Source organism: Geotrypetes seraphini, chromosome 10 (assembly GCF_902459505.1).
Source record: "Geotrypetes seraphini chromosome 10, aGeoSer1.1, whole genome shotgun sequence".
NCBI classification, from domain to species: domain Eukaryota; kingdom Metazoa; phylum Chordata; class Amphibia; order Gymnophiona; family Dermophiidae; genus Geotrypetes; species Geotrypetes seraphini.
The window spans coordinates 76,140,448-76,155,278 of record NC_047093.1 but is presented as its reverse complement, the minus strand read 5'-3'; the positions used below and the strand labels follow the sequence as shown (position 1 = coordinate 76,155,278).

At 43.2% G+C, this 14,831-nt stretch overlaps 1 protein-coding gene across 10 annotated transcripts in view; it reads left to right on the top strand.

Annotated features, from left to right (window-relative positions):
- The window catches only part of NEK6 (NIMA related kinase 6), a 376,321-nt gene that overhangs the window by 360,465 nt on the left and 1,025 nt on the right, over nucleotides 1-14,831 (top strand). For all 10 annotated transcript variants that reach the window (XM_033960759.1, XM_033960763.1, XM_033960760.1 and 7 more), the window contains one exon: nucleotides 13,458-13,571. In XM_033960759.1, the coding sequence (XP_033816650.1) occupies nucleotides 13,458-13,571 (114 nt within the window). The remainder of the gene's footprint in view (nucleotides 1-13,457; nucleotides 13,572-14,831) is intronic.

Below are 14,831 nucleotides of genomic sequence, written 5' to 3'. Positions count from 1 at the left end.
CAGACTTCTAGATATATTAATAGTATTTGGAAGAGATGGTGGGAGACTGTGGTAGAATGTGAATGTTTTCAGATGATGGTCAGATAGGGGAAGAACTGAAGTGGAAAAGTTTGAGAGTGAGCAGTTGGAGAAATAGACGATCAAGGAAGTGGCTATGCTGGTGAGTAGGGAAAGTGGAGCATAGCTGACAGGCTGAGGAGGAGGTTACAGTGAGAAACTTTGATGTATCAAAGGTGTTGTTGACATGAACGTGAAAGTTCCCAAAAATGAGAAAGAAGGAAAGCCAGTCAGTGAGAGAAGAGGTATTTATTAGGAGGTTGAAACAAAGAGTGGAGTAGGCATGATAACAGTGAAGAGGAGGAAATGCTTTCAGGGAGACTGGAGATGACTGAAATGAAAGAAAATAATGCTCATGAGTAGGGTTGAGAGTAGTGCTGCCCGATTCAGGAAAAAAATTTCCATTCGATTCAGCCTATTGAATCGATTTTTTTTTTTTTTTTTTTTTCAAACATCCTGGTGGGTTTATTTTATAGCCTCTTCACCCACTTTGCCCTCTCCTACTCACACTGGCGCTTTGGTGTAAACAAAAAAAGACTTTTCCTTTCTCTGTTAAATCCTAGCTCACATTTCCAACCTGACATATTGTAATCACAAAACAGAAAATAAAATTATTTTTTCTACTTTTTGTTGTCTGGTCATTAGTCAAATCTTGTTGGTCTGGTTGTCTTCTGCTAACTCGCTTGCCAGGGCCTCCTTCTTTCTCCATGTTATCCATCCATCTTCCATCTCTATCCTCACCTTCTGTTTCCCTTCCCTCCTCCGGAGGTCTGGCATCTTCACTTTTTTTATCTCCATCCAAGCAGCTGATGGTCCCCACCATCCCCATATTCACCATCTCTCCTTTTCTCAACTACCCTTTCATCCAGCATCTCTCCCTCCTTCCCCAGTGTAACACTTCTACTTCCCTCCTTTCTGCCTCCCCATCCATCTCACCCTTTCTATGAGTCCAATACTTTCTGCCTCCTGCATGCTTTCTCTCTCTGTCCTTGCCTCTTCCCTCGAGTGGAAACCCTCCTACGCACCCCCAATCCAACTTGCTCTTTCCCCATGCACCATCTCATCCTCCCCTCCAGTGTGTAACCTTTCCTTTCCCTCCCTTTCTGCCAGGTCCAGCAGCACCTCTTCTCCCTTCCTTTTACCTCCCCCCTGTCCAGCAGTACCCCTTCTCCCCTGCTCCCCCTGTCCAGCAGTACCCCTTCTCTGCACCCCCTGTCCAGCAGTACCCCTTTTTCCCTTTCCCCCTCTCCGGGTACTTCTAGACCAGGGCCCCCCTCCCCTGCCAACCTTCTTTGCAGGTCCTCCGGCTTCTCCCGGGCCTCCCACTCTTACTGCAGCCTGCAGAGAGGATCGCTGATGCTCTATGCAATCCTTGTAGGCTGCCACAGTCCTCAGAAGCATGTTCTCTGTGACGCAATCCTTCCCTTGACGTCAGAGGAGGGGCGGGACCGCATCAGAGGGAACGTGCTTCTGAGGACAGTGGCAGCCTACAAGGATTGCGTGGAGCACCGGCAATCCTCTGCAGGCTGCGGTTCAAGTGGGAGGCCTGGGGCAAGTAGGAGGGTGCAGGAAAGAGCCCACATAACGGAACAAGGTAGAACCAGCATTTTTGCAGCTCTTCCTGATTAATCCTTCCCCCTCGCCCCCTAAAGCAGGAGCGGCAGCAGCAGGCCAGCAAGAGGCAGCGCTGCCGCTCCTGCTTTAGGAAGGCATGGGGAGGAAGGTCAGTCACCGTTTTTTAAAAATCAAATCAATTTGAATCGATTCACCCAAAGTGAATCGGTGAATCGATTTGAATAGGAAATCGGGAAGCACTAGTTGAAAGTAGAAGACAAAATGGTAAGATGATAAAAGTAGAGAATGGACAGTAGTCATCTTTAGGAACAAGTTTGGAAAGAGTTAGCAGCAGGAAGACAGCAAATGCAAACCTGTGGAGATGATGGTGGTGCATCTCTCTGTTTTGCACAGTTCAGCTAGCCCAAATATTAATTTTACAACATGGGGATGGGGAGGGAAAATTAGAAAAGTGTACTTCATGGAGTAAACAAATGTTTTAAAGGTGTCATTACACTGAGCATAAATTTCCAAAAATGTGTGAGAGACATAGAGAGGCTGTGTTTTTCAATTTCACTCACACACAAGCACAGCCTCTTTACATCTCTTTCTTGCCTTTCAATTCTTGGGCTTGGGTTTTTTTTCCTTCCTTTTTTCAGTGTTGGGGGGGAAAGTAGCACAACCCAGAAAATTATTCAGTTCTGTGTAGCAAAGACACCAGTGCATAATCTCTTCCATACTTTTGAACTGTGCAAAATAGAGGCATGTACTGTTAGTACAATTTTGCAAAAATGGGATGCACACCTGTCAGTGCTTCTCTAGCCACTTGTTGAATCTTCTGTTCTGAATAATTAGCTTCTTTATGGAAATGTAGCTAGATTTTGAAGTAATCTAAAGAAAACCTTTCAACATGGCCAGCTGCTCAATTTTCATCAAACTACTCCTGCCTTTTTCTCCCTTTAAAAATCATGCATGAATGATGCAATCTTGGAAACAGAAACATTTCTTTGAAATGCACGAGTGCAGCCTGCAGTGACATAATCAACAGATTACGAGTAACACAGCACAGGGTGATGATTTGTCAATATTTTCTAACAAGATGCCTAAGGATGGACCCCAGGGCATATGCTAGAATCTGTGATGATGTATTATCATGACCTAAGGCTTTACTCGACATCTCATATGCTATCCATAAATTTAGTTTGGGTATTTTATTTCAAATATCTTTTATTGATCAAACAGAGCAAAACAAGCAACAGAACAGTACAGTAATCTGTTTGAACAAATTGTATTAGCAGTCCAAAACATCCTACCAACCAACCAACCAACCATCTACCCAAGGAGGCAAGAGAGAGGGGGCAACCATACCCGAGAATAAATAAGAACACTCAATTAGATATTCAGAACATTACTACGAACATAAGCTGTTAATGAAGAACAAAAGGGCTCCCAGACCGTCTGAAACTGGAGGCCCTTTACAGAGTCCTTATCAGTAATGTCCATACTTTCCATCTTTAGTTGGTGAAGCATCAATGCACACCATTCAGAAACAGTGTGGGGAGCAGAATCCAGCCAGTGGAGCAGTATTAATTTCCTGGCAAACAAGAGAGCATGTCGTATGAAACGCCTCAGGCTGGAAGGGATTGGATGTGTCAATACAGAGAGTGAGAAGAGAAGCCTAGGATATAGGGAGTGCATTTAGTCTTCCATGGGGTAGAGATATGTGCATGTAAGTACTTCTAAAAATGCTGGATCTTTGGGCAAGTATAAAACATGTGGCCCAAGGTCGCATTTACCCGATGGCATTTGGGACAACAAGAATCCAGGCGCAACTTTGCTTGGTGAGTTCTGGATGGAGAGATGTACAAGCACAGTATCAACTTATATTTCAGTTCAAACAGAGAAACAAAAATCCAGCGTTATGATGAGGCTTTAAGGGGAGCTTATAACTGAGTAGCCGAGATTGGTGTGTCCAGATCCACAGACCACTGCTCCCCCAAGGAAACAAAGTCAATGCTGCGTGATGATTCCAATAAGAATTTATGGTGAAAGCGGAGTGGGATCAGAAACTGCACCTCTAAACAAAAAGCTTCTTTCAGGACATTCCATACAGTCACGGTTAAAGTTGCCACAGTGTCTGAGTTGAAGATATGGCAAAATATTATTAGCTTTAAGTCTGTATTGCTGTACCAACTGTTAAGTACGCAAGCTGCCCATACGGGTAAGGACCTGATGAAGATATATCAGTCCACGCGACATCCATGAAGCAAAATGGAAAGATTCCACACCAGGCTTAAATAGAGGATTAGCCCTGATAGTTAACAATGGGGAGCTAGTAGGTGATAAATTAAAATAGGTACACATCCATTTCCAGACGTTCTTGCGGAAGAATATATTGTAGAGCGTGGCAGTATCGATGTAAGGCCTCAGGGGCGTGTAACAGGGTATAAGAATTTCCAATTTGACTTCCATAAAGGTAAAATAGGATTGGATATTGTATATTCCACTTAAGTGGTAGCTCAATGCAGATTATAACTTTTTTTTTAAATCCACTATACTGCTGGAATTATTTGGCTGTGAACCATAATTGTAACCATAATTACGTCTCCATTCTATCACATTCCAGTAACAACTTCAATTAATACCTTCAAAGCAGGATATCCAAATATACAATAAGCTTTACGATTTATAACAGCTTTCAAATAACCAAGTCTTTAAAGAAGGAGAAGCTTTTTCCTTAATTCCAGTGGCAGTAGATTCTGCAGTTCTGTTCCTATCTGTTGTAGACCAGTGAGTCACCATTCAAAAATATTATCGCAACCATGATCATCATTTAATTTGAAGAATATACCCACTGAGGATTCACCAGACTTTTTGTTGCTGTATATTTTTATGGAGGAGGCTCCATCTATGCTACAGAAATAGAAGTATAGCCAGATCCTTCCCCCACATCAACTACCTGAGGCCAAAATAAATGAGGGCAGTAAGCCTTAGTGTGATAGCTAAGTTTTACAATTTCTGCTTCCCGGTCCTCACACAAAGTTGGTTCTGTGTTTGGAAAGAGGATCAACTACAACAGCAGATGGGCCATTGCAGAGACGACCATTTTAGGATGGGCAGGTACGTACACTGTACATTGCAGCCGTGTCATATCCATAGGCTTTGCTTCTACATTCAAGAACATTTCTTGTGCTTTGTATGTTGAGAATTCACACGTTAACTGTATCTTCATATTCAAATACTTATATTCTATATCAGGAGTGCTCACACTTTTTGTGAGCTACTTTTAAAATGACCAAGTCAAAATGATCTACCAACAATAAAATAATAATAAAAAACCACAAAGCACACTGTACGCAGAGAAAATATTAATTATCATTTATATTCCAGGAGGTTTTCAAAGAGGTCAAGGCAGATGACTCTATGCAATGTCACCTCAGTAACAACTATAGAAAAATAGACAAATATACCCCCTTGTTTTTTACTAAACCGCAATAGCGGTTTTTAGCGCAGGGAGCTGTGCTGAATGCCCCACGCTGCTCTTGACGCTCATAGGCTCCCTGTGCTAAAAACGCTATTGGGGTTTAGTAAAAGGAGGCCATAGTACAAAATATAGACAGCAGATATAAATTCTCAAAACGGACACATTTGTTAAGCTTTGTTGTCTGGTGATTTCATGAGTCTCTGGTTGCACTTTCTTCTTCTGACTGTGCATCCAATATTTCTTCCCTTCTTTCAGCCTGCTGTATGCTTCCAGACCTCATTCACTCCACCAACTTTTTCTTCCACTCTCCCTGCCCCCTCCTCTTTCTTTCTCCCTGCCCCCTTCTTTCTTTCGATTTGTCTTTCTGTCTCCCTGCCCCCTTTCTTTCTTTCTGTCTCCATGCCCCCTATCTTTCTTTCTGTCTCCCTGTCCCCTCTTTCTTTCTTTTTTTTCTGTTTCCCTTCTTTCTTTCTGTCTCCCTGACCCCCCCTCTTTCTGTCTCCCTGCCTAACCCCTTTCTTTCTTTCTCCCTGCCCTCCCCTAAGCCATTGCCGCCGCCTTTGGGGAACAGGCTCCCAAACCACCGCCGCCCCAAGCTCTCCCTGCTTCCCGACCCAGAAGCGCCAGGCCGACCAGCCTTCACTCCCGACATCAATTTTAACGTCAGAGAGGAAGTTCCGGGCCAGCCAGGCAGTGATTGGCTGGCCTGGAACTTTCTCTCTGACGTCAGAATTGACGTCGGGTGGGGAAGGCTGGTTTGCTTGGTGCTTCTGCATCAGCAAGCAGGTAGAATGCGAAGACAATGTGATCGATTCGCATTGCCTTCATAATCTACTGGTCAATCGCAATCAACCTTTTGGGCACCCATGTTCTACATCTTACAGAAATAATGCGTCACACTCTATCTTCATATTCAGATACTTATATTCTATGAGATCTGTAGTACAAACTACAGTATAACAAAGGGAGTAATTCATCAAGTGGCATTAGGGCTGTAAGTCATGTTTATTGACCCTTAACGCAACTTAAACAGCCCTAATGCAGCATTACTCCTGTGGCTCAGAAGCATCAGGCCATGCAAAGCTGCAGCTCAATGCTCCTGGGTGCGGCACAGAGTCCCATCCCTTTTGAGGTACAACCCTCCCCCCAGGCCCACCACCTCCCCTAGTGGTGGTCCAGGGAATCTAGGGAGAGGGTCCTCTGGGGTCCAAAGTCTTCAGCCAGGTGTGATGTCCACTTGTTTCTGGCCACTCCGGGGCTGACATCAAAATGGCACCCCTAGCTTCAGTCTCACATGATTAATTTCCTTATGACTCCTAGTGGTAGGGGCACTACTTTGAGGCTGGCACCAAAATGGCCATGAGCAATTGGGCATCTCTCCCAGTTGAAGAACTCTGGAACCCCCCCCCCCCCCAGTCTACCAATGATATGTTAGGTAACCACTGTGTGGTGGTGGGGGGGAGGGTTGGGTCTGGAGGGGAAAGACTCAGCACCACAGCCCAGGAGCATCAGGTTGCAGCTTTGCATGGCTCATTGATCCAAGATGGTAAAATAACTCCAAAAAAAGCTGGGGTTATTTTATCCTGGTTTTTGGCTCCTAACATGACTTGTGCAAGGCGCTTTAGATTTCCATAGTAATGAGATGCAAAAGGTATATTTGCATATTTTGCATCTCATTACTCCTTAACACATAGTGACTTAGATATCACAGCACAATGGCCTAGATTCAGTTTTGAAGGAACACCAGCTGGGCTTACTGAACCAAAAAGAAGCAACTGCTGAGGACCAGTCGCTCACGTCCTTGCCGACTATCCTGCTCTCTGCCGCACTGAAATTCCAGCCCTGCAGCACCTGAAACCATCAGACATCTCCCTTGTGCAAAAAGCGCCCTACTCTCTGCTGCCCTGCCTCTCTGCCAGCCTGTGTTTTTTTAACCCGCGAGTTTAAAGCGGGAATGAACTACGCTGTGTTCTGCTATGTGTTAAGGAGACAGCTGGGACTTGTGAGAAATGATTTCTGTGCCTTGTCTAGGCCGCTTTCGTATCTGTGCGGCTTTAATAAAAATGTCTGCGGTGCAAGGCGCTTTGACTGACTCCATCGAGTCTGAGGAGCAGAGCAGGGCTCAGCCAGCCTGTCACTTGGTGCTTGGATCCTGCCCTGGCTTATTGCATGCCTCCAGCACCTCATGTGCTCCTATTCCCTGCCCGGGCTCTTCGGCACATGTGCGTCTGGGTCGCTCTACAGCAATCCATGGGGTTGGTGTGGCGTGTGCCTCCAATCACATCAATTTACATAAGGACTTGTAGTAAATTGGTTGCCCGGCCACGGATCGCCCACGGATCAGATCGGTGAGTTTAGTGAATATAGGCCTATTTTAGAACAGCAGCATTAGGGCTGTTTAAGTTGCATTAAGGGTCAATAAACATGACTTACAACCCTAATGCCATTTGATGAATTACCCCCTTTGTTATACTGTAGTTTGTACTACTGATCTCATAGAATATAAGTATTTGAATATGAAGATAGTGTGCTGCATTATTCCTGTAAGATTGGATTCTGCAAGTTGCTGAATCCCATGTGACAGTGTGCAGTAAAGAGTAAACCTTTACCACACCTTGATGAATCCTCCCCCTTAATTTCTGATTTTAGGTTTGAACCATCAATGTGTTTTATGTTGTTGCTGCCACTATATTCGTCTATTTTGGAAGATTATTATATATACATTTGTTACTCTCCTAGAACTGTGGATAGAGTGGGCTACAAATAAATTAAATAAATAAACCAATAAATACTGATGGCCAAAATAAATTTTTACAAAAAGGTGTTTCCTGGATAAGCACTTGAACAATACCACTTTCCCTAGTAATCGTTCTTGGTTTATCAACCTCTCAGTTTTTCTGTCTGTTTTGTGCAGTAGAGCTGCCCAATTCACGATTCGAATCGGTTCACCTATTCACTTCAGGTGAATCGATTTGAATCAATTTAAAACAAAAAAATCAGCTTTCCGATTCGGCTGACCCTCTCCCCTCACCTCCTAAAGCAGGAGCGGCAGCGCTGCTCATGCTGGCCAGCCGCTGCCGCACCTGCTTTAGAGGGGGAGGGCGGAGGGTCAGTCAGGAAGTGCTGCTGTCCGGCTTCCCCCCCTGGCGTCCAGTTCCGCCCCCTGACGTCCGGCTTCCCCCCTTGGCCTCCCCGCACCATTTACCTTTGAGGAGCAGCCTGCAGAGAAGATTGCGGTGCTAGCGATCTTTACAAACTGCGTCAGAGCTGTTTCCTCCGCCGCGACCCTGCCTCTGATGTTAGAGGAGGGGCGGGACTGCGGCAGAGGAAACAGTGCCGAAGCAGTTTGCAAAGATCGCTAGCACCGCGATCTTGTCTGAGGGCTGCTCCTACAAGTTAAATGGTGCGGGGAGGCCAGGGAGGAAGCCAGATGCCAGGGGGAACACGCAGGCCTTCCAGGGGGGGTGGAGTAGTCCTTTTGGGTGGGGGGTTGGACAGGCCTTCAGGGGGGACAGGCAGGCAGGCCTTCAGGGGTGGGATGCAGGCCTTTAAAGGGGGGAGGACAAGCCTTCAAGGGGGAGACAGGCCTTCAAGGAGTGGGACAGGCCTTCAAGGGGGACAGGCAGGCCTTCAGGGGTGGGATGCAGGTCTTTAAGGGGGGACAGGCCTTTAAGAGGGGGAGACAGGCCTTCAAAGGGGGACAGGCCTTCAGGGATGGTGGCACAGGCCTTCAGGGGGGACAGACCTTCAGGGGAGGGGGGCCCTGGTGTAGAAGTACATATGCAGGACTTTGGGGAGGGGAAGAAATAATGGGTATAAAAATAGAGGAGAGGATGATGGACAATGGGATTTAGGGAGGGAAGGAACAGAAAGGGAGAGAAGTTGGACACAAGGGATGGTGTGGAGGGGGATAGAGATACTGGATAGGAGGAGAGAGAAAGGAAGAGATGGTGGACCCTGGGGTGGTGGGGAAGGAGGGAGAGATGCTGGATGAAAGGGTAGTTGAGAAAAGGTGAATCTGTGGATGGAGATGAAAAAAAGGAAAAATGCCAGACCTTCAGGGGAGGGAAGGGAAGGGAAACGGAAGGGGAGGACAGAGATGGCAGATGGATGGTTAGCATGGAGAAAGAAGGAGTCCCTGGCAAACAAGTTATCAGAAGACAACCAGAGTCTGGGACCAACAAGATTTGAATATTGACCAGACAACAAAAGGTAGAAAAAAATAATTTTATTTTCTGTTTTGTGATTACAATATGTTAGATTTGAAAAATGTATCCTGCCAGAGCTAGTGTTAGACCGCAAACGTGAGCTAGGATTTAACAGAGAGAGGAAAAGCCCTTTTTGTTTCTTTATTTTGTTTACACCATAGCGCAAGTGTGATTAGGAGAAGCCAAAGGGGGTAAAGAAGCTATAAAATAAACCCACCAGGATGTTTGAAAAAAACACCCAATTGGGCAGGAAAATCGAATCGAAAAACTAATTCAATAGGCTGAATCGAATCTAATTTTTTTTCCCTGAATTGGGCAGCACTACTGTGCAGATTATTCCTAAGTGACACAAATTTGATTCCACCAGAAAAACTACCCAGCAATAATAGTATTTCTGGCACAAAAACACTAATAAACATTGATTGTACCTTAAAGAACCCTTAATTATTTAGAAAATAAAACACCTAACCACAGAAGCCCAAAATATAACAAATAACTTTTTGCTTGTATTATTTCCAACCACTCTTGAGAGATTACGTGTTTGCAAAAATGCATCAGTATCATTTGATCAGTTTTCAGTGTATTGTAATGAGCTGATATTAACCTCAGGTTGAAAAGTCAAAACAATTATCAAAATAGAACCTTATTTAAGTTGCAGAGAAAGCATCACCTTCAGCTGAGGCCGACGTAAAAATCTTGATAATTTGTACAGTTCAGAGCAGAATAGCTTAAAAAAAAAAAAAAGATTTTCTAAACAGAACGGGTAGTATCAACTCTTATTTAATTGTGTCTCATTAGGATATTAGTCCGTTGTTAGGTGCACAATGTGATGGTGAAAAGAATGACAACATGTGCTAGAATCACATTATGGATTAATAAGTAACCATGGCAGAGGCTGCATGCTGAGGCGACACGTCTCCTGCTTATAGAGTTTCTTTACAGCTCATGACTCTCCGTTTTAAGAAAAACCTTGTTAGCGCTATTGATTTTTTTTCGTATGTAAATTAGATTTGCAGTCGTGATTTTATCTGGAGACCAATAATAAAAGTAGACAGTGTTGGCAGGTTTGGGGATGGTGTTGATGTTATGGCACTGTCAAGAACCTATATGTATGTAGGGGTATTTTATTGTATTTTTTTGCACAAAGAGGTAAATTAAAAAATAATACTTTGATGAACCTAGTTTGTCTATACTGTATTTATTAAGGATTAGAACAGTGCTCTGGAAGTCATTGCTGGTGGGGTTATCCATCAAACATTAACATTAGAATCTTACCATACAAACATTTCATTTGTAATGCTTTATCTTTGAAAGGCACAGTTATATTTTTTTATATGGTTTATAAAAATGCTGCTCAGATCCACTTTATTAATGCAGATAATTTTCTAATCCTACGATCTTAGCTTTCACTTCTGCTTACTTTTGTTTCTTTATATAATTTTTTATTTTTTTTTTAAACCCCACAGAAACAAAGACGCCAACTAAAAATAAGCTGAAAGCAGCACTTTCATCCTACTTTTGGCTGACATTGTTTTTGCTAGTGCTGTTTACTCCCTCTGCTCTTGTTATTTTTTTTTTACCTATCAGACTGGCCTGCTTATAAGCCAATTCCTCTTCTAATCTGTTGCATACACTAGAAAATGCAACAGCCTGTTTCTCCACCTGAGTGAAATGATATAGATTCCATCTGTCTCCCAGACAGTGCCTTTTCGTGCCACACAAGTCCAAATGGGATGCCATCAGCTTCTTCTTGGCCTAGGTATGATGCTGCTGCTGCCATCTTTTCATTGGTCTAGACAGGATGCTGCAGATTTCCCTGTGCCTGGGTTGAGCAGAAGTATTGTTTATTGTTAGCTTTGATACCGCTACTAATGACGGATGTAATTCTGAGCGGTTTGCATGAGCTTCTGTAAAAGGTGTTATAATACAGAGTTACAAAGAGCTTCTGCGAGGTGTTACAATACAGAGTTATTAATACCGGCATAACTATGGCATAATCAATCATCCTACTTATGTTACAGGCACATCGATTGTCCTACTTATATGTATATGTTCATACCAAATCAATCATCCTACCTATATTCACATCTAATATTAGGTTTATTATTGCAGCTAAGTACACAATATTTACATACTTCCTAAGGAGTTTGGCCTATTTAACTAAATATAGTCTATATACATGTATCTGTATTGCGTTTTATTTTGTCTTTGACATATTATCTTCCTCAGTCTAGTTTTCTGGGCTTCTCCCTTGCCAGGCCCAGGGAGTCACCACCACCTCTTTCTTTAGGTCTCTGATGCAATTCTGCCCTCTCCCCCCCTTTGCTGATTCTATAAGCCAGTCAAATTTAGAAAATATAAGAAGTGTTAGAAACAACATTTTTCCCAAAACACAAGTCCTAAATAAATCATAAAGTTGATAGATATAAATCCAGCAACCTTTTGCAGAGCTATCGTGTATTCTGCTACTCATAATAAGTTATCTAACTAGGATCAGAAAGGTTGTCCCATATCTAATTATAGTTCCCCATGTATATTTGTAACGATACAAACCTATATTGCTGATTCATGACAGAGAAAATTATTTATAGTGAAATGAATCACAATATAGGCCCCCTTTTTACGAAGCCACGTTAGGCTTTTTTTTATTACCAGGCGCGGTGTGGCACTAATGCACAACCTTTTTTCCTGCTCATCTAGAGATCACCTCCTTAATCACTGACCAATGGTAGTTGACTGAAGGCTCTGTAAAGGTGGCCACAGGTATGTATAGGCTCTATCCTATGGCTACGGACTTAGCTGTTTGTACAACCTAAGGTGGAGTCCGCACTAGCACAAGTAACCAAGTATATCTCCCTTCCTGGTGAGGGTGGAATGATACTTAAGGATACTGTAAGGTGGATGTTTCAGTGGAGTTTGATTGCTTTGGTACCAACTAAAGAGGAAGCTGTTCTCCACTGCAGAAGGGGAGGAATGAAAGATCTTAAAGTGACACCCTTCTGCAGATTCGTGGTTAGTGGGGAAACAGCTAAAGTATGGACTCCTGTGTATATTAAGAGAAACAATATTATCGAGGTAAGAACCTAATCTTTTGTTGAACACAGTACTTATGGAGTTTTAAAACTATATATTTTATTGCATGTCATGAGCTAGAAGTTCCTCGAGAGAACCCTCTCATTTCAAGCCACTAAACTGAATTCATGGCTTGGAAAAATCATTCTAGAGGTCTCTTCCTATTTTGATTTTAGAAAATTGTTAGACACAACTTTTTGATAGGTTGGTATCTTAACACACTGCTATTTTTTAACAAGTCTTTTTAGTTCTATTTGATGTATTTTTATCTGTATTACATGCATCAACTTTGCTGGTTAGGTTAGTTTTTTAACTGCATTCTTTTTTAAACTGTTAATTAGTTTAGATTCAGCTGATATTTTATTCATATTATATGCATTTCTTTTGCCTGTTAAGCTGGTATTTTATCAGTTTTCTCTTTATTTCTTAATGTATTTTATCCACATTATATTGTACATGCATTCCACTCATTATTGTTAAGTTTCTTTTATTCCGATCTGTTGTATTTCATCTGTATTTTATGTACTTGCCCAGTTTGTTTATGTACTGCAGCCATTTCCTATGAGTGATCTGCACGGGGCAGGAGCATAGGAAGAGCGCTCCTGCCCCGAAAGCCCCCTAAACCAGTGGTTCCCAACCCTGTCCTGGAGGACCACCGGGCCAATCGGGTTTTCAGACTAGCCCTAATGAATATGCATGGAGCAGATTTGCATGCCTGTCACTTCCATTAAATGCAAATCTCTCTCATGCATATTCACTAGGGCTAGCCTGAAAACCCGATTGGCCTGGTGGTCCTCCAGGACTGGGTTGGGAACCACTCCCCTAGACCATCAGGTAAGGTTCCGGGGAGTCTGAGGGCTTAATAATAACCCAAAAAATTAAAATCAATTAAAAAAAAAATCACAAATAACCGAATCCACGAGTACTGAAGCCGCAGATTCGGAGGGAGAAGTGTGTGTCCACTGTAGCTATCCTAAAATTGCAGCTAGCTGTGGAAAAAACCTGAATTAAGTTTTAGAAGCATAGGTATAAGGGAACTCTTAAAATACCTTGCCATGTTAAAATATATTTTGCTTTTGCAGATGGCAGCTCTTCAGAGTCCTTTCTATGGAGATAAGATGAATCTCTTTTCTCTGTGCCAAAAGATAGAACAATGTGACTACCCTCCTCTTCCAACTGAACATTATTCTGAAAAAGTAAGTGACTGAAAGGAGAGAGATGTACTCTTTGCTCTTTGGATAGCTTAAAATTTCTGATGTTTTGGGGTTTTGTTTTTTTTTTGCTTGCATATGAGATTTTGTAATCTGTTGATTAGCCCAAATTTGTCTGATGTGAACATCCATCCAATAAAAACAAATGATACATGCTATTATTTTGCTAATTCCAATCCAGATCTTAATACAGTATTATGTTCTTCAACCTTAAACAACCACAAAGTGGACGTCCAGGAAGCACTGAGAGAGTCTTTTCTGATTGGAACTGGTGACAGTGTTCTGCAACTGGAAATCAATAATATAATAAGTTATCTAACAAATCTGTTTTGCTCACAGTTGCTGGTAGTATCACAAAGGCTAAATTTAAACCTTAGATCTTGAAGGTCCTTAAAGGAAATGGACCAGAGTACTTAAAGATCAGGATCTTCCTCTGCACACCTCCAGGGTTACTAAGGTCCTTCCTAGCCACACCTTCTCCAAAGGACACCATGTGTTGGTGATACAAACATTCTTCACTTGCAACACAAACTACACTTCTCCCTCCATTTTCGCAGTTTCAGCGTTCTTGGTTTTAAATATTCAGGTTTTTTTTGGCTTGCTGGCTCCTCCCCGCAAATGACGTCATCCCAGAGTCATCCTTCAGTGTGCAGATAAAAAAAACAAAAAAACAGTGGCCCGGGTTGAGATCTGAGAGTGGGAAAGTGTGGAGTGTACACACACCTGGGGATCAGAGAGGAAACGTACAGGACAGGGAGGAGCAGAGCGCCTGAGGTGGCAATAAGATTCACCAGAGCGGTAGACCTGCTTGCCAGTGCCATGTGGGGGATCGTCATTGCCGAGCATAGACTGCGGTCAGGAGCCTTCTGCAACCCGTGATCTGGGCTCAGGCATGCGCTTCGGGTGCACAGGCTTGTGTTGCCATACACCCCAGACACTCCGCCTTGTTTGTAAATAGTGCACCCCCTTCTTTTCCTTCCCAGAAAGAAAAGTAAAAGATCCCTTCATTGGCTTCCTTGAAGCCGAGAGACACACGCACCTTCTGATTTTCTCTGGCCACCGCATCTGGGCTCAGGCATGCGCATCGGGTGCACAGGCTTGTGTTGCCATGCACCCCAGGCACTCCGCCTTGTTTGTAAACAGTGCATCCCCTTCACTGGCCGCCGCTTTCCAGAAAAGTGAGAGGACACAACTGAGTTCTGAGGTAGAGAAGAAGGATAAATATCTGCGGGAGAGAAACAAATA